The sequence below is a fragment of the Platichthys flesus genome, chromosome 13, assembly GCF_949316205.1.
Source record: "Platichthys flesus chromosome 13, fPlaFle2.1, whole genome shotgun sequence".
In the NCBI taxonomy this organism is placed as follows: Eukaryota; Metazoa; Chordata; class Actinopteri; order Pleuronectiformes; family Pleuronectidae; genus Platichthys; species Platichthys flesus.
Genome location: NC_084957.1, coordinates 12,312,382 through 12,334,801, shown reverse-complemented (window position 1 = coordinate 12,334,801; position 22,420 = coordinate 12,312,382). Strand labels below are relative to the sequence as shown.

The 22,420-nt window shown below is 40.5% G+C and overlaps 1 protein-coding gene across 2 annotated transcripts; it reads right to left on the bottom strand.

Moving 5' to 3' along the window:
* Positions 1-28: 28 nt before the first annotated feature.
* itga6a (integrin, alpha 6a) lies at positions 29-19,827 on the bottom strand. 2 transcript variants are annotated; one of them, XM_062402071.1, is made up of 26 exons: positions 19,578-19,827; positions 12,557-12,681; positions 12,045-12,124; positions 11,694-11,955; positions 11,432-11,563; positions 9,513-9,726; positions 9,066-9,259; positions 8,883-8,977; positions 8,010-8,137; positions 7,838-7,927; positions 7,682-7,743; positions 7,431-7,600; positions 6,880-7,023; positions 6,678-6,787; positions 6,295-6,457; positions 5,786-5,863; positions 5,617-5,696; positions 5,408-5,485; positions 5,083-5,185; positions 4,819-4,995; positions 4,628-4,723; positions 4,438-4,545; positions 4,254-4,352; positions 4,027-4,152; positions 1,393-1,518; positions 773-913 (listed from the first exon to the last, which is right to left on the bottom strand). In XM_062402071.1, the coding sequence occupies exons 1-25, from the start codon at positions 19,757-19,759 to the stop codon at positions 1,411-1,413; spliced, it is 3,204 nt and encodes a 1,067-aa protein (XP_062258055.1). In that variant the 5' UTR covers positions 19,760-19,827; the 3' UTR covers positions 773-913; positions 1,393-1,410. The 2 variants fall into 2 exon arrangements, with proteins under 2 accessions (XP_062258054.1, XP_062258055.1); XM_062402070.1 differs by lacking the exon at positions 1,393-1,518 and having other exon boundaries at positions 29-913.
* Positions 19,828-22,420: the final 2,593 nt, after the last annotated feature.

Sequence of the window (22,420 nt, the reverse complement as noted above, 5' to 3'; positions counted from 1 at the left end):
CTAATTTAATGCAATTCAAGATTAGTGACCAGTTTCAAGAGAATTTATTGACAGTTGAAAACACTAGACATGTATGAATTTGAACTGAATCCATGAACAACACATTGCTTTCCACCAGCTTCCCTTTGGATTCCTTACATGCAATTTAAAAATAAACATACTTTTAATACATCAGTGATGACCTACAACACAGTGGATGCTACCTGAAAGCCACAAGCGTGACAGGAGGTGAGAAACAACCTCTACTAGAATTAAGTCAGTCATGGTCACTTGTACGCTGTTGATTACTGACTTGATGATGTACCTAAATGTCTTCAGAAAGACAACAGATGTACATTTTTTGGGAAACATTAGCTGGATAAAAGGCAAAGTTAAGGATGCCCTGATTTACATTCACATTACAGAGCGAGCTGTACCTTCCTTGCATAGACGTTGAGACAGTACAACTTCATTAAAAGCAACAGTAAACTAAGACTACAAAACTCTTTGGCTGCATTATTTGTTTTTATCAAAAAATAAATATACAGTGTGTGTGTGTGTAAGTATTTAAATATGTACAAAACTTACAGTTCAAAAAAAGTAATCTTCTATACAGTGTACAAATTCAAAGGCGTGAATCCAGCTAATTAAAAAATCCTCGAGTATCATGGTCACAGGAGAAAAACAAAGTTCAGTGTTTTTTGTGTCTTAAAGCTATACAAGAAAATCAAGTTAGTCCTCAGTAGCAAAACAATCAAGTAGAACAGAATCATGAGTAACTTTCGTTGTCGATCCAAGACGTCATCCACTGCTTTTTGTCAAAGGCGTCAAGCTTGACTTTTCCGTCTTTGCACTCCGGAGTCTCCTTTCGTATCCGCACCGCGTTGTAACGAGGGACGCTGCTGTCTTGTTTGGAGCGTTTGAAGAATCCACACTGATAGGGGAAGATTGTAAACGTTTAAAACAAAAAAACGGTGTAATTTATCTTTATAAAAATATATGTGTGCACATTGTAAACAACAGAGTGGAGGTGTTAAGCATGCTTTGCAGATTTGAATAGGTCATTTAAAGCTGTAAAAGGGTTATCAGCGAATTCTCCTGAGAAGCTCTGTTACAAAAGGCAGAACAAGTCAAGACTGCTGGTGAGAAAGCACACTCATTTGTGGCAAAATTCAGAGACACATATTGTACAATTTCCAGAGAATTTGTGATAAATTAAATTGTTTTAATTTGACAGAGGCTGGAATCTACCCAACGTTTTGTGGACATCTCTCGGAGATAACCTGTCTCCTCTGCTTAGTACAATATGCGTCTGATTGAATTTCCCTGCAGTAAGTCAGCATCTTTGGCCGGAGAGTGAGTCGGTTAGTGGCGGCAGGAATATCACATTCCATGCTGACTGCTTGTTTTTACCCCTGTTCACAGGATAAATCAGGCCTCAGCAGTGAGTTTGTCTTTGTCAGAGGGTTGGACATGGATCTCTGCCTTTTGATATGCAGCATCATACTCGTCTTTTGTTGCTCTCTTGAAGAAACCACACTGAGGGGGGGGGGGGGGGGGGGATAAGGGTTGTGAATGGTTAAGAGTGACACCAGTCAATGGCTGATAGGATTTCTTCTTTCAGCAAAACAACAGAAAGAAAAGTGTCTCCTAAGAAAATGACTTCATCTGGTGAATCCAGTGCTCAAAAGTCACTGGACTACAACCGGATGCGCCCGAATCATCTATAGAATGTAATGGCTGCTTCATTTAAAAACTGAAACCTGAATAAATCCAGGAACCATTTTTAATATCAGACTCAGAGTATCTATAGATGATCTCACAGAGGCCCACACTTTATTTTTTTACATAATTTAACCCTTGAATAGCAAGTAACCACCTATCTAAGTTCATGGGGTGGAAATTTACAGATGGTCATTTCAAGTTTTGCAATTTCTACATTTCTTTCTTTCCATATTCACAAATTCACATCAAAATTGAATGGTTTCTCATCTTTTGGATCTCATCTTTTGGATCATGTGACTGATATAACCTGTCAGAAATAAAGTTGGATTTATTGATTATCTTCTGGGGCTCTGACGTTCAAGTAGGAATATTTCATATCAAGTTCTCAACTAATTCAATCAAAACCTTTTTTTTACTTCCCCTGAATTTATCGATCTAAGAATTCACACATGAATTAAGGCAATTTTAATATAAAATACAGATACAGTTTTTAAGAGGTTTAATACTTGATACATTTCCCCTATATATACATTCTGCTTCCTATCATTCACCCTGTGTGGATTGTAGAGCAGTGGCATTAAGTACCAAGCATTAAGGTACATTTTATTCTGACGATATTAGGTATTATAAACAGTTTATGGTAGAATAAAAGCTGTACTGAAAATAGTTGTAAGAGTAGCAATTTTGGTTTACGACTAATCAAAAAACTATGAACTCCCCCGCTGTGTATACAACTTTGGACTCGCCCGACGTAAAGCAGAGCGTCAGCTCGTGATTACGTCAGTTTGGTTCCAGACTCCAGAGCAGTTTGTATACAGTCTGAGCCCCAGACACACTGACGTCATGTGAGGAAAGTTTAGTTCAAACGTTTCCCTAAAATGCCGTGTCACCACTTCTCTAACAACAGTTTACACTGCTCATCCACCAACATGACACATCATGTAAAAACGGTAAGCTAATGCTAACTCTGTGTCAGGATGCTTAGTCAACTTTGTGTAAATCTTTCAGTGTGCAGAGAAAACACCACAATCATTATGTCTGATGTTATATTATACCGATATTTACAGTTTATTTAGATTTATAGAGCAAATGAAGTGCTCCTGTTTCGTTGAGGCTGATAAAGTCAACACTAATCAATCCCCGACTAATTGATTGGTTAGAACAGCAGCGACCCCCACCCCCCCCCCCCCCCTTCACACTTTTCATTCATTTATTCATTTTTATCTATTTCGAACATATAAATTAAAAAAAGAAAAATTATACCAATAAGTGGGAAAAATAAACAGAAAAAACAATTTTTACAAACAAACGCATAGTGATTTAATCGACATATTCGAAAAGGAGTGAGAAGAAGTACAAACTTATTTCAAAACACCCCTTCTCCATAAGTCATAAAATAATAATGATCTTATACTAAACCATCTTCCTGTAAATATGTTGTTTACCTGTGCTCTATATTGAATGTTATATATATATATTTACATGTATTCAAACTCATACACCTACATACCCAAAATATGAACACACATATTGTTATTTATAGCGAAAAGGGAGGAAGATAAACTAAGGAACAATAAATATAAAGTGACCAAATAAAGAAACAGAACATTGATTGTCAAATCCCTCTTCATCTTTTCTCTGATTACAGCCTAAGTGGCCAACAAATAAAATTCTGCAAACAACGGTGAAGAAACTCTAATTTGAAGTTGCCTTTTATGGAAATTGTGTTGCATTCACATGAGCAAAGAAATCTGCTCTGTTGATCTGAATTAATACAATTATTATCTTAGAATTCTGAGAGAAGTAAACATGTTTTTCTGAATTAATGAGATTGCTTAAATTATTTGTTCTTTCCATCTGAACAGTCCCAAAGTTCAGAGATGCCTGCACAAAGTCAACAAACTAATAATATTGTCATCTATATTTCTTAAAAACACAAATATCTCCCAATGTCTCAAACCAAAATAAACTGGATCAACCCACGCAGGCGGGACACGTTTGCATCAACTCTCTCAAAGTAGCTTAATGAGAGATTCTCTAAGGATTTTGAGGTACACTATCTTGTTTATTCAGAAAAACAAGAGCTGTTTTTTTTTTCTCTGGAAAATGTTTCTCTGAATAATATTCCTGTTAATTTTTTCCCATGTGAATGCAACACACTTCTGTAGCTTTTTAACAGTAAATCTTATAAAAGTTACTGTGCAAAGAATAAACCCACTCCAACCTATTTTCTGAGAAGATTCAATGAGGTTCATGTTTTAACTCTCCATTTGTTTTCTCACATTTTACCCTACATAGATGCTATGAAGAGGAAGTACTCACCTTCCAGAGCAGAAACACCAGCAGAGCCAGGATCATGACTCCTGCCAGAACTGCCACCAGTATGATCCACCAGGGAACTCCCCCATACTGAGCCACTGCACTCTCTGGAGACACGGCCAGTGTCACCTGCCATCAAACGACAAAGGCATTGAAACCAAACGACCGAGAAACTAAATATCAAGGTATACAACAAAGTGAATATGTGTTGTAGCCGTTGAGCTGCTCACATCAGTGTCAGGGGTTGTGAGGATCATGTTCTCAGCCTGAGCGTGAAGCACGAGGAAGGCCTTCACGACTATATGTAAGGTCGAAACGGAGGCGTAATCCTGCGTAAAAATAGAATCACTTGTAAAGGTGGAAGTAGAAATCAGTAGGTCCTGCGTTATCACAGAAACAGGGATGATATGTCACCTCTATAAAGGTCGAGTTCCACAGACGAGACCTCAGCTCAATCGTTGTACCGTCCAGGCCCTGCAGGGGGCACTTGAGCACCACGCATTTGAGCCCATTCTCACAGGTCTAGAGGAGAAAGAGCCCATTACACATCAAATCCAAAAGGAAATCTTAAAGAGAATGGGAATACATCCACTCACATACTCACCAACACTTTTTTTTTCTCTAACAAAATAGACTTTTTGCCAGCAGCTTTTCTCTGTTTTCTCTCAATCTCTCGCTTTGTCCGGGACACACTGGATTCCTGAAAGCATGATTAGTCTCAATATTACAAAGCCTTACGCGTTACGTGGTTTTACTTTAAGTACCTGGAAATACAGAGGAATAATAGAGCCCTACCTGGATGTGTTTGAGATAGTTGATCTCAGACTCAGGAGAGCAGTGGACGTCCTCCTCTCCCGTCGCTGTGATCTTCACCACATACAACAGCCATTTCCCGTCTTTGTTGAATTTGGGCCATTGAATGTGCAGTGAGGCTCTAACCGAAGGCGTCAGGGACTTCCACAAGTTGTTTATCTGCGGGAGCAATCAACCCAGACGCTTTTTACTTGTTTCATACATTATCATATCAACAATGAATCCGCATCAGCTGGATAAACTCACTCTGAATGTAAAGTTAATCAAGCTTCCGATCTCCTCCTCCGTCTTCATGGCACTTTCTCCTTTCACAACACCTCCAAAAGAAACCTGATTAGGGCTGGCCTCCCTGAGGAAAACAAGCAGATATTTTATAAGGGATACGTTTTCATTGCCATTTGTTTGTCCGTCTTTCTGTGAGCAGGATTTACATAAAAAAACATCTGAACCGATTCTCATGCCTTTTTTTTGGGGCATGACCCACTCTCTCTCTCTCTCTCTCTCTCTCTCTCTCTCTCTCACTCTCTCAAACACTAGTTTCCCACGACATGATTCACAACGACAGACTTACCCACTGACGGACAACGGTAGCTCAATCACCACCTGAGCCTTTACTTTCACAGCGATTATTTTTCTTTGCACACTGGTCCTGAAAGACAAAAACGGAATTCTAACATGCAATAAATTGAGAGGTGACAACATTTGTTTTATGACACCTTCACATTGTAGTCCGACTCTACTCCATCACATATCATGAAGCGCGAAGTCTGTAGCACTTACGTGTGGAGCTGCAGGTCAATGTCAATCTCTGTCGTGTCGAGACTCATGCCCACCGTGCTCAGGATGATGAAAAAGGTTGTCTTGTAGAAAGAAGCAAAGACAAATCTTTCACATTGGAACAGCTTAATGTCAAAGTCAGGATTAGCAGGTGAACATGACAAGTCTGTACCTCTGAGTCTCTCTTAAAAGGATTTCCCAGCTCACAGTCGGCCTGAGAGCCGTTCTGATTGGCAATGCAGATGATCGGCTAGAAAGAGCAAATAGTGAAATATGAGCAAGTGGATCGTTACTAAATCTTTTCCCTGGGTATGCTAATGGCTGACGAGGTGATTTGATTGATTTATGTCAATATCTATTTTGTGGATTCCTGTAGATCAAAAGTTCATTCTAATGTTCACTGTACTTACGAACAGCTTTGACTTTAAGTTCTTTATGTTCACATACAAACTGCACACAGGTTATAATCACTGTGTTTTAACATACCTAAATGTTATCTAAAATGCTGAATAAAGCTCAGTACTATCTGGCACCAACTAAACTCTCTCTAGCACTGAGCATTTCAAAAACAGTGATACGATTTTGTTATATTTTCTTAATTATCCCTGACTAATGGCAAAATTGTCTCTCCATGTTTCCCATGCAAGTCATACTTTGGCTGGCTTGTTTCTGTGGACTTACCATTGTTTGTTGGGAGCGGACTCCAGAATACGACAGTGTATCTGGGAAAGTTCCCACCAGCTTTGCCTCATAGGCATCGTCTCCGTTCATGTTGTTCACCGTCACCCGCAGAGCCAAGTCCTTCCTCTCGTAGTTCAGGTGAAACTCCGGGACGTTGTTCTTGCTGCAGATACACAAACATGGACACTCACCTCAGGCTGAGCTTGGTGGAGACAAACAGGCTCGTGCTATGTTTTCAAATATTACAATAACTTGTTTTTTAGCCACTGCCTTATTATCACAGCCAGGGAAACTATGTTCTACTCCAGATTGATGTATTATCGTACAACCATTGTAATATCCCATTTTAACCTGTTGGTGAGAAGAGTTGTAGCAGAACTTACACATGTAGTGGGGTATGCATGTTGTTTTGTCTGTAGAATAATTTGTACTCCATCTTGAGGTTACTGCGACAAATGTGATCACTTCCACATCCCTCTTTTACAAAGTTCACCTGCAGCAATGACAAAGCAACAACCAAACTTGACTCCACTGTAAAAATGTTGTCCTTAAATTCATAGTTAACGTTGCAGTCCGCAGCTTTACCTCAATGACTTCTTTGCTCGATTGAGAGGAGTCTAAAATTGGCATAAGCTGAGGGAGGCCATTCCTTGACTTCTGTCGCTTTGTACCCAGAATTTCAGCAGACAACTCGATAGGAATACTGCGCATCTTGTCCTTTATGTTGTCCTGAGGAATCCAAGAAGTTTCTGAATTAAATGTATGTATTTAGTCATATATACCTAGACATACAATTTGTATTCTTAAAAAATTATAAAACCATTATCAAAAAAGTAGGCCGTGTAATAATCGAATAGTTTTAGCGTCATAATGCTAACGTATGCAAAGGTTTGAGATTTCAAAAATGAATCTTCTACAGGACATAACATTTACAGATACATAGTACTTAGTAGTTTGGAAGAGTAAACATCATATAGTATTTAGTTATATATTCTGCACACACTACCGACTGAATCTTTATATCTTTCAGTATCTTCCTCCAACAGCACAGACCCACTTCAGTTATTCTTGTCTTTTGTTCTCCTTGTGGATTCGAACCTGCCGATGGGGTTTATCTTCTGATCAATGGGTTTTACCTTGAGTTTAGCTTTTATCTTGATGCACGTTTCCTGGTTTTGACCACGCAGGTCTAAGGTGCCGTTAAACAGGTAGTCCGTGTCCGAGTGGGATTTGTTCATGAACATCACCCTGGAGGTCAATCCCTGTTTCCTGCGGTCTCCGTCTGCCTCCACGGAATAGCTGATAGCTGCAGTGTTGTGGAGAAACACGAGTTAGAAAGAAAGCCTGAACATTGTTGTGTCAGGATAATAAATCTTCTTTTACTCACTCAGTCTGGGGCTGTACGATGCTGGGTTGGCCTTGTAGGTGAAGCATGCGTCCACTGTGAAGCTGTGGATAGAACAGAGATTTTTTTTAATAATTTCTAACATTTCACCTTTTGACTGTGAGTTCTGTATAATTATAAGAATATTAGAGCACATACCAAATGCTGTTACCACAGGTTTTGATTGTAAGGTCAATTTCCCGCGGAGATATTTTGACATCTCTCCTGATGCTAATGATTGGTCTGGCCCTGAAAGAAAGGTTGTTAAATGAAGTTGTGATGGGAATCAGTGGGGTTTAATTTCACTCGCAACGTGTGAGGAAATAATTACCTGTAAATTAGTGCGGTGTCAGACAGAGATCCCACAGCCAGGTCTGGATACGAATTACTGTCCAGGTCCATGTTTCCTGCCAGAGAATAACCAAATAACTGGAGCTGGTGGTCTTTTCCTGAGAGGATCTGTGGAGGAGTGGAAGAAGAAGAATACAGGAAAAACATGTTCATATTTTATCAGAAATTGGTGGTTTTCTTAAATCAATATCTGGTTGCATTTTTTATTTATTTATAGTTATTACCACATCAAGGATACATTTTCATTTTTGTTTATTTGTTTGTTAGTTAGCAGGATTATGAAAAAACTACTGGATGGATTAGCCCTGAGCTTGATGGAAGGATGTGGTATAGGTCAGGAAAGAACCAATCAAATGTGGGTGTGGATGCGGCTCAGGTGGCGGATGAGGTAATTGACTCTCTGCAAGATAGCTCTCTTTTTCCCCCCCGACATTTTCTTTGATTTCTTAGAGAATAGTACATGGATCTCAATGAAAGGAAAAAACAGACATGTTTAGTGGGCTAATATTTCTGAGTCTGAATCTTAATATCTGGTGAATTTAATTGTGGTTTGTTAAGGGAAACGTTGGGCCTCTGTATTCTTGTTTATAATAGATTTTATGGTTAATCTATAAAATATCGCCTCAATAGTTTTTTTTTTACATGGAATCCTGGGCATTTTTATACATTAACCAATATCAAGAATTCTTAACTCCCTAATATCCGTATCGACCTAGGTCCCAAAAAATCTATGTCAGTGGTGCTCTAGTATTATAAAAGACCCTGATCATCAATCATGACCTTCCTCAAACTAATGACTGGACAGATCAATGAAAGATAATGAAAGTTTCTCATAGAACTTAAAAAGGCTGACCTGTGCAGGGCTGGTGTCGATCCCGTCTGCAGAGCCGTGATAAATGTAAACTTTTCCTGCCCCGCCGTCGTCATAAGGAGCTCCGACAGCGATGTCTGAAATCAAAAAGTAATCGTTTTCTGTAATGTGACAGCAACTGAGAGAGGGAACAAAAATGAGCCACAAAAATGACAACTAAATTACCTGGATATGAGTCCTGATTGATGTCTCCAATGTTCCGCACTGCCAGTCCAAACATGGAGTCTTTGGTCCCATCCAGACGGATCGGCGTGATCGTCTCCCACCTCCCTGCCTTGTTGATGTACACGTACACAGCCCCTCCCACGTCTCTGTCCTTCATGTAGAACTGAGGAGCTCCTACAACTATGTCCTGCCATCTAGTTTATAGATGGGTGGTAAATATTTGTCAGTATCGTTCAGAATGTAACCTGATAAATAAAGAAAGTCCTCTGAAAGGAAACTTTTGAAATCATACATTAGCAACAGACAGCATTATAATAAGTAAACATTGAAGGAAGTCAACATCTCACAACTATACAAATCAAATTTTACTTGTATGGATGAATATCTATCTTCCAGTCAGATTAAATTATATGTATGCTAATAAAGGGTGTGAGGAATGTTACCCACCCGTCATTGTTCAGGTCAACCACAGCCACGTCGTATCCGAAGGAGGAGCCCAGCCCCGGCCCGTCCAGTGTGTGCTCCAGAGAGAGTCTGGAGGAGGCTTCCCCCTCTTTCTTCAGCAGGACCACAGCTCCATTGTGATTGGCTCGGGGTGCTCCAGCCACCACGGTCAGGCCGCGACCCCTGGTGATGCCGTGTCCCGAGTCAAGGGAGAATCCTAAAGCGCGAGGGATGTTGTTAGATATAACAAAACTTTAACTTGTTTTCTCCATGATTTGGAAAATCTACTCCCCTTGACAGATTCACAATATCCTCCCATCTCTCTGTGCAAGTTTCCCAACCAACCAGTAGGGATCACTAGTGTAGCAACACAAACACGTCTCATCTACAGACTCACCCCAATATTAGCTATTTCATAGAAGTGATTCCCATACTTTCCCTATCATCCTCCTCTGTAGCAGACCCACACCAAATACATGAACTGATTATATTTCTATCAACTGGTGACAGTAGAGGGGAGGCTACTAACAAAAGGAGGCTTGTTGATGAACATAACCAGTGTGTGTCTATATAGCCATTTTCAGACAGGAACTGTGGAGAATTGAGTCAGCAAATTGCACTTCCCATATGGAGAACGCGGCAAGAGTCCAGATCAGACACGTTACCAACAACAGGAACATCTCCAGAGCATTCAGGGGGGGGTTGGTGTCTGGGTGTAGCACGCAGAAGGCAGCACGTGTAAACTTCACTGCAGAAAGCACATGGACACCGGCATCGACCCTTATCACCTAAGCTCTTGAATCTTGTTTTTCCAAGTTGACATCTTTATACGTGTATATTATATATCGATAACTGTATTCTTTTTGTTTGTTTTTTCTGTTTTGTGTCTGTTGCGTGCTAGAAAGGTAATCAACAAGCCCACAGTGAATTCTCCAGACATGCTCATGCTGTATTCTCACAGGCGCTCACGCAGACATTCTCTAGACATTTTACTAGGGGGCTGTCAGAAAAAGCTTTTTAAAAGTTTGTTGTGTAAACTTTGTCCACTCTGACGGTTTTTACTCACAAAAGACACAGGGCTCCTCTTTTATACTGACATAAAGCCTCACTACTGATCTACTTGAATATGTTGTTTTGGTTTACTACCCTTCAAGACTTGTTAGCGGTGTTGCTTCCTCTGAGTTTACAATAAATTCGGATTCAAAGACATTTTTCACAGCAGGAAAAAGAATAACGACTAATTATCCACGACACTGTTCCCATGGTGACACCAAAGCAAAGCAGTCGTCTATTATGGTATGACTTACACCTGTGTCTGACACATCAGAATGACAGATGTGAGAGTTCAGTCAACTTTTGTTGAACTCACATTCAGTAATGGAACCCTGTCATTGTTCTGCACTAGTCTATTGCAACCTGGTCACATTTAGGGAAACACTCACTCACTGGAACACACACTGAGCAAGTCTTTGTAAATATGGTCTGTAAAAAAAAGGAAGCCAAATCATCTCATTCACCCCCTGGTGGCTGGCGGCCATATAGGTCATTAATCAAGGCCTCCTCCCTCTTCGTGGATAGGAAATAATCGAAATACACGCTGAATCCCTACTGCACTGACTCAGGCTCCAAATAATATTGAATGTGTAAGATGGAGGAACCCGTATCCCGGTTATTTTGGCTTCATTTTTGTACAGCAGGAGGACGGTGTAACTCGTTGTCCATCTTTATATGTACAGTATATAGTCGGAACAGAGACTGTGTATTTGTTTAACTAAAACAAAAGGAAAACCTCAAAAGTAAAACAAAAATGAAAAAGTTCTCTCAAGGCAAACATGAACATCCACATTCTAAAACATATCTCAAAAAAAAAAAAAAACATGACACGAGAGGCTCATAAAACAACAACATGATCCGCTTCTCACCGAGGTAGCTGTTGGCAGGTACAGGCACCAGCTCAGGGTTCCAGTACTGCTCATCTCCAACTTCATACGGGCCGTCATCATACACGCCCATCTCTAGCAGTGTGTTGTTCTTCTGCTCCATTCGGACAATGCCTGCACAGGTGGTGAGTGAGCAATGCAGTAGATGTTATCAGGTGTAAACAAGATGTTGACTAAATTGCACAGATTCCATCACCAGGTTCCCTCAGTAAATGCTGTAGGGTAGTTATGGTTAGTTAGTGACCTCTCCAGTAGTAAGCTCCTGGTGCTCCAAACACTATGTAATGGTAGTCCTTGGTGAAGGTGGCAGCTAGGCCCTGCTGACATGATCCAAACATCTCGTGGCCTCTGGGTCGGCCTGCACAGAAGTTCCAGCTCCCTCCGTCCTCGTCGGAGGCCGCATCGATTGTCAGGTCCTGGCTCAGGACATAACAGCGCCCGGTGATGTCACGGGACTCCTGAGCGGTGTTCACAAACAACCGCCTCTGATACCGATGAGCACACGTCTGAAATTACATAACACGGCTGTGTTTTTAGTTTGTACTTGCTTAACAGATAAGACCACACTCAAGGTCTCTGGGAAAGTTTGACTCACCACAATCTTTCCTCCAGGTCCTTGGCTCTGAACCATCACCCCCATCCACTGATTCTCCTTGTTCTCGATACGTACGTCCTCTATTGAATAAGACATTGATATGACAACTGACACTGATTCTTGAATTCATTGTTGTGATATATTTTACAACTTCATGACAAGTAAGCTGTTTTCAGACATGCACTGATCTTTGGATATCATCCTGAAATTTTCTGGAGGGGCTGTATGTGAGAAGGCAAAGCCCCAAATGAAAATGTCCGATTGAGCCCATGTGCCAGCAATTGGGCTCGTTGATGTTGACGGACCCAAATGGGTGTGATCCACGTACAACAAAGAAATCAACTTAGAAAGACGAGACTCACAAACCAAAAATGTGATTTCATCTGAATGTTCAAGGCATTTGTTGCTGCATTCTTCATATGTAAAACGCAAACTCTGGAAAGTGGTCGGACCCAATGTTGCTTAGAGTTCATGTCTGGAAACAGCTTTAGACAGATAGATTGACTTCTCACCTTCAATATCAAATTCAACGCGTTCACAATCATTGGAGAGAGAGATTTCACATTTATAAAGCCCTCCTGTGATGTTGGCTCTCTGTTTTCCTAAAGCTCTTGCTCTGGGAGCCCCGATCAACAGCCTGAAGGAAAAGAGAAATGTGTTATACCCAAGGTTATTATTCAAGGCATTAGAGGATTGAGTGATAAGGACTGAAATGTGCTTTTTGATGTAGTCACCTGTCATCGCTCTGACCAGCCACCGCTTCAACATTTTGTAAAAGGAGCTTTCAACAAGTTCCTTTTAAAAAACGCAGCAGCTTGTTGAATTCAGTGAGTGTGTGTGAAAAGATCAATGGCGAGAGTGACCGTGAAAGCACGGCAGCAGCAAGGATGCAAGTTTGACTTTTTTTATGCAATGCAAATATTGTGGCTGCGGTCGGAAAACCAAAAGTCTAGAAAAAAGCCCACAGTTTAGATCTGATAAGATCGCACTAGGCACTGGTTTGACTCATTACAATGGAGCAGTATGGCAATCGTCTTGATTCAAAGTTAACAGTTGTCGTTATGTGTAAGAATTTGGAACAATAGAGGCATCCTGCTGGCCTAATGTTTAAGTCACAAACCATAAAGTCACAAAACATCCGTGACTCATTTCCATACCCACCTCTTCCTCCCTGTGTTTCCTGTCTGCATCTATATGTCTCTAAAGATATGCAGGGGCAAACTAGAAGGAAAACTCTGTCTGTTGTATGGATACAACAAAGTCCTTCATACTATAAGTTAATGTAATCACATTCTCTGTAAAACCTGCTAACATGCTTATATTCAGCAGGTATGCTTATCATGTTCAAAGGTTTATTTTAGTCAAAGTAAATTTAATGCTGATTAGATTTGCAGGTACACTAAGTCCTGGACAACCTATCAAAATGTTGACTTAATGATTGCTTCAGCGTTCACCAGTTATTCCAGTTAATTCCTGGAATGGACATAAACGTGTGCACCAAATGTCAGACTCACAGACGTAAAAGAAAATTGATTGAAAAAGGAACCCGACTGATATGGATTTTTGGGAACTGATGCCGATACCGATATTGGGGAGGGAACATTTTGGGGATATGGATATATTGAACATAACAATTTGGCATTGACTTCTAAGTTGTCATTATCGAAAACCTTCTAACAAAAATTTAATTCATGCTCGATATTTTTACAATTAAACTGATGATAAACAAAAAAAAGAAAACACAAGTATAATCAAGTATATAGAGCTTGAATTAAGAAAACAAAGATTATTTTAAACGTAAATGCAAATTGCAATGTTTCCTCTGTAAAATATAATGTTTCCTATTGGCCTAAATTGTCAAACATAAAGGCAGATGCTGATATGTCTTTGAAAGGCTCATATTGCGCTTCCAGTCAGGCTGAAAAATTGTAATTTTTAACGTAAAATTAAATAACTATGTTTTAAGAGTAGATTCAAAAGACGATAAGGTCTCAGCAAGACTTACTCCTAGGTCCTTCCTTCCATTATTTTTATGTTAGTAAATTTAACACAACAGATATAACGCTGTTTCCCTATGTGATTAATGCACATATTACCTATTGTGAATGTCACAATATGATTTAGGTTCAGCTTGTGAAAGGCATGCAGTGTTCGATCAGTCTCTCAAAGAGCTTCTGTATTTTGTGATAAGGAACTAGACAGAAAACTGTCGTCCATGAAAGTAGAACACTGTCCTGCATTCTTCACAGGGCAAGTGAGCACTGAAGCAGACAATCTAATCTGGAGGGAGATCAGTGATGTGCTCATTCTGCCCAATTTTCCCTAAGTGACCACAGCAGGAAGAGAGGATCTGTTTCAAGTGTTAGTAGTAATGTCAGCTACCACTGGGGTCACTTGCTTATTTTTAACAGATTGTCAACCTTTGTTTTTGTACATTCAGTGTAGATATAGAAACAGACCAGAATGAAATAAATCTCTCACTTTATGGGAATAATATATCTGCAAACTTGACTTAGATCTGCTGGTTAAGAGCTTGAGAAAGCAAGAAACTTGATGAAGCATTAAGTCAACTGCTATTTAATTTACTTTAGTGAATAGTCTAGCATCTAGCAGACTTGACCGGCCCAGACCCGACACAACTAGCATCAAGTCTGGGCCGGTGATTATGCTTTTAAGACTGGTGATGTGATTTCATTACATTTATGATTGCATGCCTTTTGGTGATACTTTTAATAAACATCTGGGAACAACTGGGACCTAATTGAGAGCTGCACTGATAACAACTTACTGACAGCTCTGAAATGTGGTAACAACTTGCAGATTGCATTTCCACACTCAGACTTGTGCAGGGTATACAAATCTATTGCAAAGAGACAGAAACGGAACAGGATTTCCTGCCAGTGGCAGGTAGAGCCATAGTTCATCTGGCACTGACGAAACTGAGAAAATAACTAAGCAGCAAAGGTTCAATAATCTTGGTGTCAAAGAGAAATTGCCATGTATTTATAAAACTTTTTTAAAATGCATTCAAAGTTCAGTTTGTTTCATGGTTTTGTAGTTGAGCTCTGAATTGACACTTTTGGCACTCTGTGCACAACATAGCCAATTGTAGTAGGGTACGTTGTTAACAGTACATTAACATATTTAGCCAAACACTATAGTGTGAAGCTGCCTGCTGTCAGTGTAGGACATCTCTCAAAGGACTTGGCGGAAATCATCCTCACACTTCTTTTCCTCCCAGTGACTCTGCAGTTCCTTCTGTCACCCTCCTATTAATCTTTTGCAGCACCACGGCTCGTTATTTGCTAAACAGGGATTCTCCAGAGGAGGTCTGATGTCAGACTGAAGACCAAACTGAAAACCCTCTCTCCAAACAAAGCCCAGTGTGATGCAAATACAAGCAGCAGCTTTTACCAAGTTGGCTTAGATTTGACTTGTCAGCTTTAGCCCAACATGCTTCATCGACTGATCTCAACTGACTCACGGAAGAAACTATTGGCTGTGTCATCAGAGAGGCAACAACAACCTATACTACTGTGTATTAGATATATTGTAGAACACAGCAACACCATTTCTACAGCTTCAGAAAGAGAAACACATGGGGATTAGATTTAATAGACATGTGTGGGTCATCAAGGGATTCCTACAGTCAGTTCGTACATCCAAGACGTGCCAAGTTATTATTCTCATCCAGTGCTCATGTAGAATATGTGTCCTTGCAGGCCAGATCCAACATGCTGGGAAATGTCCCATTTATGAAGACTTTGTAATACAGGTAAAGAAAACAGCTGAACGGCCGAGCTTCGCAGGGAAGTGACAGCTGTAGAATTTCGCGAGTTACTGAGGGTTAACATTGACATGTACCTGCTACACACCAGTCTGGTAGACATATGAACTAGATTTTAAAAAAGGTTACATTTTAGTATTTTTAGAAGTTTACAATTGATGAAATGTTTGCTTGTTGTGCAATAACAATACAATGTATCTAATACATATATTTAAATGAAGCATGAAGTGAAATACTGTGCTCTGCTGATACATTGGCTATAATGGCTCCCCGTGGATGTTTCTGTATTGACAAATGGCTTTGCAAAAGCTATATCTGAGTTAGAGGTATAAGTTAGTGTAAAGAATCTGAACTCAAGGTCCACTTAGATTTTTGGTTGTTTGATGTGCTGTAAACAAAAGCACTGGTTCCAGCAGCAGAATGTACACGTTACACACTGTCTCCTGCGTACTCTCCAGGCCCCACGACTCGTCTGAATGCTCTAAATGTTGTTGTGAGAGCGTATGACCCAGATAATCTCTTGCAGATTTCTTCATATATGAAAGACAAAGTCTAAATATTCGGACAAAAAATTCTGGACATTTTCCACAGTTCATGTCTGAAAACAGCTTAACTGAGAAGTTTTAGAGTTAGGGTTAGAATTATTTAACGGAAACATCTTATCTCCTCTGGCCAGAATCAGCCAGGCCGCAGTGTGAGACCACTTCCCATCATGCCTTTCGCCGCAGTGTAAATGTGAATACAAGGTGAAGGGTGTGGGTTTACACAGTGATCTTGCTGGGCTCTGTTAACAGATGTGTTCCAGTGCTCCACAGCTGTGTACTCACAGCCACAAGAACTGGTGCAGCTGTTCCAACTGTTTCAGTTTACACACACACAGACTGGGGCTGACTTGTGATATGCTGCGTATACGCCACATAAGGAACCATGAGTATCCACTACAAGTAGAGATCAATTACTATTCAATCATTAAAAAAGTAACAGTAAAACAAAGACTCAAAAAGGGATTCACCTGCATTTGATTCAACTTTTTCTAAGCTACTCAACATTTTTCTAACTTACCAAAGTGTAGTCTACAGTTTGACTGAGATCTCTCGACTGATGCGTTTCCATCATCAGGTTACATGTGCACAGATGGCTCGGCATGTCCTGTCAAATGGCCTTTTTCTCTGGTTTCAGTGAGAGGATGTTATATCCACATCATTAACTCAACCCATTATTCATGGCAGAGGCATCCAGTTGCAACATTATTTTCAAACCTGGATCTCCTTGTTTCTTCCACTCAACAGAGATCAATATGTGAAGGAAGGCATAACAACACTATGAACAATGGGAGAATCCTGCCTGTTTAATCAACCCATTAGAGCATGAGTTGGATAAATAGCTTTAACCAGGATATTGAATTGCAGCAATAGAGGGGGTCTGAGTTTAGATCGTTAACATAGGGGATGAAGGAAAGGCCAGTTGTTGTTTGACATAAAATGAATTTGATCTATCTCATCACACGTGTTGCTAGCTGTACAGATTGTTTAGAAATTACTGTAAAGGCCAGAATTGCTGTCTTCACATAGGACATTTAATACTCAGATAAATGTAAGCAGTGCTAGCCAGTGGGAGTTTACAGCTGCTGGTGATCATCATCAAACACATGTTTCTATCATAGCGGGGGGGTCAGATGTGGAGTGTGTGATTCATTGCTGACTCATGTTTTCATGGGTTCAGAGTGCCACAGTGGTCAGTGCACTGGGCTATTCGTTCCCTAATTCTATGTGCTCCATTGAGCTTTCACTTGACTTGTCTGGTTGATAATCTCAGGGTCACATGAGGATTTGGAGCCGACATCATGACCGAGCAGGGGGGGGGCTGCTCTTTCTGTCTTACTTTCCTTCCATAATTCCATGGTTCAGCTTCTGGAGACCCCACCCGACCAGTCAATGATAGCCTAACATCCAAGCTGCTTCTTGTGTCCTGACTGCTGGAGAAAGTTGTCCCCAAGCATAGACCAGTATAGTTTCATTCAATCCATTCAAACCTTAACTTTGCTCTTGGCAGCTTTTGCACAGACCAGCATGGTAAGAGGGCAAATCTTCACTCTCATCTTACTTTTATTGGCTGAAAGACAAACTATCAGGCCTGTGTCACATTTCGATCCTCTGTTTGCACAACAAATATTATGTTCACTTTCACAACTTTCAGTCTTTGTAACACTTCTCGATACTGACCGATTTGAAGCTGGTTTTGCAATCAAAGTTCTTTGCTAGCTTCCAAATGTGTGTCACAGGAAAATGTGCCGCATCATGAGTTGCCTTTACACAGCAGACAAAACAGAAGTGAGATTTAAAAAAAGACTAATCTGTGAAATCTTTAAGAAATAAGTGCTGTTATCAGGGCTTTTCATTCCTGCTCTCGGTTTCTCAGCATGCAGCTTCAGGGACCTGTGGCTGCTGACCAGTGTGTAACACAGCAGCTTCAGCAGGCAGCCTTACCCTGTATGCAGGCTTTGACATGCCAACCCCTCTCCTCATCTTACCCCCCCCCCCCCCCCCACACACACACACACAGGAGTGGCAGTAAGATCAGGCTCGCTACACAGACATTTTTTTCCGCACCCTCAGGGCTAGCCAAAGGAAATGGTTTACTGTAGTGTATGCATGGCAGCCTCGACAAGCATTCTTGAGATACTGCTGTTTACTTTTACTTTGGCCCAGGCTTAAAAACTCTCTGACCTGTGAACTACAGGTCACGTACACGTGAATGTCTAAAATGACTGAAATATGTCACAGCTGAGCACAGGATGCATCAGTCAACAGGTCTGTAATATTCATTCAGAACAACTATAAAGATGTTTCATTCATCCACTCTCAGTGCTTACATATAAAAGTTTACAGTTAAGACCATTGAGTAAAAAAGCACCTGCTAAGTCGTTAAAGGAACTTTCTTAGAACTGCAAATCACTGCCATAGACGAGAGGGACATTGCTTATATTAACAGGATTAAAAAATAAGTAAATAAAAACAAATACAACTGAAATGAGAGTGAAAAATCATCTTAATGAAAATGCTGTTAAATTAACCACTGAATTTCAATACACATATATTGAGTATTTACTTTAGTCAATGATATATCTAAAAATAGTGATTACAATGTTGAATTTGCCTGTTGTGTCTAATCAAAACCCCAAAATGTCATATTTGCACATCGGCTCCATCAGCAAACTTAAAACAAGTTTCTCACTCATTTTATTTAAGATAAACCAGTTGTTGAAAAAGATCCATAGTAGACTAGAAGCGATGAATCGACTTAACAGTGGCAGCGTTGCACCTCGCCTCTCATTGCTCTCCCTGTTTGACCTCACACACGCATTTGCATGACACTTCTAACCATTGTTGATTCACTTGTTGTCCGAAGGCTGCTCTCCGCTTCATATTCAAAGCATCGCATGGAAACAGTAGAAATCCATTGAAGCTAAAGAACAAAAAGTCGCATGGGCTTTAGGAGACTGTTATAAAGTTACGTTCACGTGTTGCAATGCTGTAAAATCACTTTTCTCGTGAATGTTCCCTCTCCAGGATAAAACCAGATAATTAGAATCCACGTTAAGATGTGTTGAAAAGTTAAGGCGCAGTGCCCCGAGCCTGCAGTGTCAGGTGTCCATCATAGCTGAGCTGCACTTTATTCACCATGCTGAGGATTTTCACCTACACTTAGAAACAAACAGCAGTGGAGATGGAGGCTGCATCACTTACATTCTTTTATCCGGGTTGAGCTGCCGGTGCATGGCGAGAGAGAAGCCGAACAGGCTGCCCGGCTCCCCGTCTTTCCTGATGACATGACCGGTGTCCAAGTTGAAGGCGAGCACCGCAGTTGTCTGCAGAAGATGAATAATAAGCACAGAGGAGACCGGAGAGAGTCCTCCGTGTAGCAGCATGGCGGAGCGGTCCAGATGTGTCCACTTGTCCGGAGATAAGAGCCGCTGACCCCGCTGCTCCTCACCGCTTCAGCCGCTGATGAACGACTGGAGGCTGCAGCCGTTGGTTACCTCTCACGGCGCTGCGCTGCTGCTCCACAGCGCCCCCTCCGCTCACCAGGACGAACTTCACCGACAGGCAGATCCGCCTGTTACAATGACAGAGACTAAATATAATAAATACATTCGAATATATAAGTAGGCTATAAAACTTTATATACATGGGAGGACAAAATCGTGATAACTGAAATGTAATAAGCCCTAATTTACATTTGAAGTTTCAGTCAGGTATTGTTTTAATTATTATATTGTTATAAATATAGTAGAATATACAGAACTGTATTGCAGCTATAGGTATGAGGACATATTTTTTATGGATTTATTTTTACCACTTTCCATATTGAGACTTGTAGATGAAAAAAGTAAAAATGTCAAGAAGACATAACCAAGGTTTGGAAAGATGGGAAACTGTCATGCTCTCAGCATTTCCACTTAATGCTCAAAATGCCCCCAAAAAATCTTCCTAATTGTTTTTGTTATAACTAACCCTATTACTCTTCTATTAGACTTTAATCAGTGCACTGATAAATTAGAAAAAGGCCTTCCGATCATCAAAACAAAGCTCTCTATCCAAGTTTTCATCTTCCTCCACATTCCTCTGTGATGAAAATACCAGCTCCTGTGCCAAAACCAAAATCACATGACGACCGCACAACACCCGCTCTTATCTGCTTTACTTTCACTCCTCATCTACGGTGTTAGCCTGGGAGGGAGTATTTAATCACTGACAGGTCAAATGTCCCTAACCTTGAAATGCAGGGTCAGAGATTTAAAAACCATTGGAAAAAACTGCAGGTCAAATGAAAATTAATAAAGATCCCATAATGTTTCAGATTTCTTACAACATATATATGGAGGTCAGTTTACGGATTTTAAAAACGTAGAAAACTCAAACTTTGATGCCACAATTAAAAAAGCTCTGTTTAATTTATAGCTCTATTTTTTTATTTTATAGATACAATATCATGAGTGAGAGAGCAAGGAAAATAACGAATCGAACAGGCAAATGCATATTAAATGAAGGTAACTTGAGTGTTGTCGACGGCTGGAAGTAGATAAACATCAAGTCAGGTGTTCAGTCAGCTGGACAAATACTGTAAACCTCCCAAATTCAGACAGACATGGAGACGAGCAGCTGTAGGTTCCAGGGTCTTTTAAAGGGGTCTGCAAGTTTTATCTGTCCATCTAACAAAATATCTGATTATTGGTATAATATTCTGTGTTTGAGGTTTTTCATCCCTCCATACAAAATTGAATAAAATATTAATGTGTGCGTTCATTAGTAACAGCTGCTGAAGGAGAGATTTATAAATAAATAACTAATCACTAACGTCATTCAACACACCAGAGGTCTTCACTGACCTCAGGAGCTTTTCAGGTTTGATAATGTTTTGGATTTATACCCGAAGGATTATACTTTGTTGAGAGATGGGGACGTTTTGTGATCCCTCGGGTTCAAAACGTTTTTACAAACTGCTTCAATCTGGAAATGAAGCTGTTTCAACCCACAACAAGCATTGAGCTGAGCTGGTGTGTGTGTGTCATCCTCCAAAACTGCAAGAAACATTCATCATCTTCATTGTATCTCAGTGTAGCTGCTGGTGTTTGATGTTGGTGTGAAGTTTAAGCCAGTATGGGCCACAATCGCACAGCAGAACATAGCACAATGTGGCCATTGTTGAAGCTAGGAAACCCTCTGCATGTGTGTGTGTGTGTGTACGTGTCTGTGCTGGTGTGTGTGTGTCGGCAGGCAGGGGCTGGTGGGGTTGGAGTGGGGGTGCTGTGGCGTCTTAACCACATTCCTAATTGCAGCAAATGACTTGGGAGGTTTGAGTGTAAGATATGTGAATGGAATCTCTGTTGCTGTGGGCTCAGTGACAGATGCATCACAAGCCTGATCACTGAAGTCAGACAGATTCTCCAGCAAATGACAGCATCAACTCCCTAACATTCACAAACTGCTGGCACAAACATGACTTGTGAACATGACCAGTACACACTGTGGTCCAGAAAGAATAGACAACAATCTGTTCTGACACCAATGTGTTCACTCTGGCATCTTTTGAAAAGAAGGATGAGACAACAGATTTAAACTGGTAAATGTGCAGCCTGCAAGCATGGATATATATTGATATTGTACGTTTTAAGACATATGCTGTATAGATATATATGGGTGTGTGGATGTTCTCAAAAATTCCTCCAGTTGTCCTCGATCCTAAATCCCTGCCACATTTTATTTCCAACTACTGCACAGTTTCTTAGCTCTATAGTCCTGCTTTTCTAGCTCTGTTCAGTATCTTAAACCTCTCGATCTAATAAGCTAAACCCAGAAGTAAAGTCTATATTCAGTGTGTTCTCGTGCAGCACATGTAATGGCCTTAACCCAATATAGCACTAATTACAGTGCATACCTCCACAGAGGCCCAACAGTTCCTTACAATTCAAATCAGCTGCTATTCCCTGGGAATTGGTAACAATGTTGAAAAGCCCCCCTCAATGTTAAAGAAGGTAAAATAACATTCCTGGATCTGTCCTGTGAGCTGGATCCACACCAAAATTGAA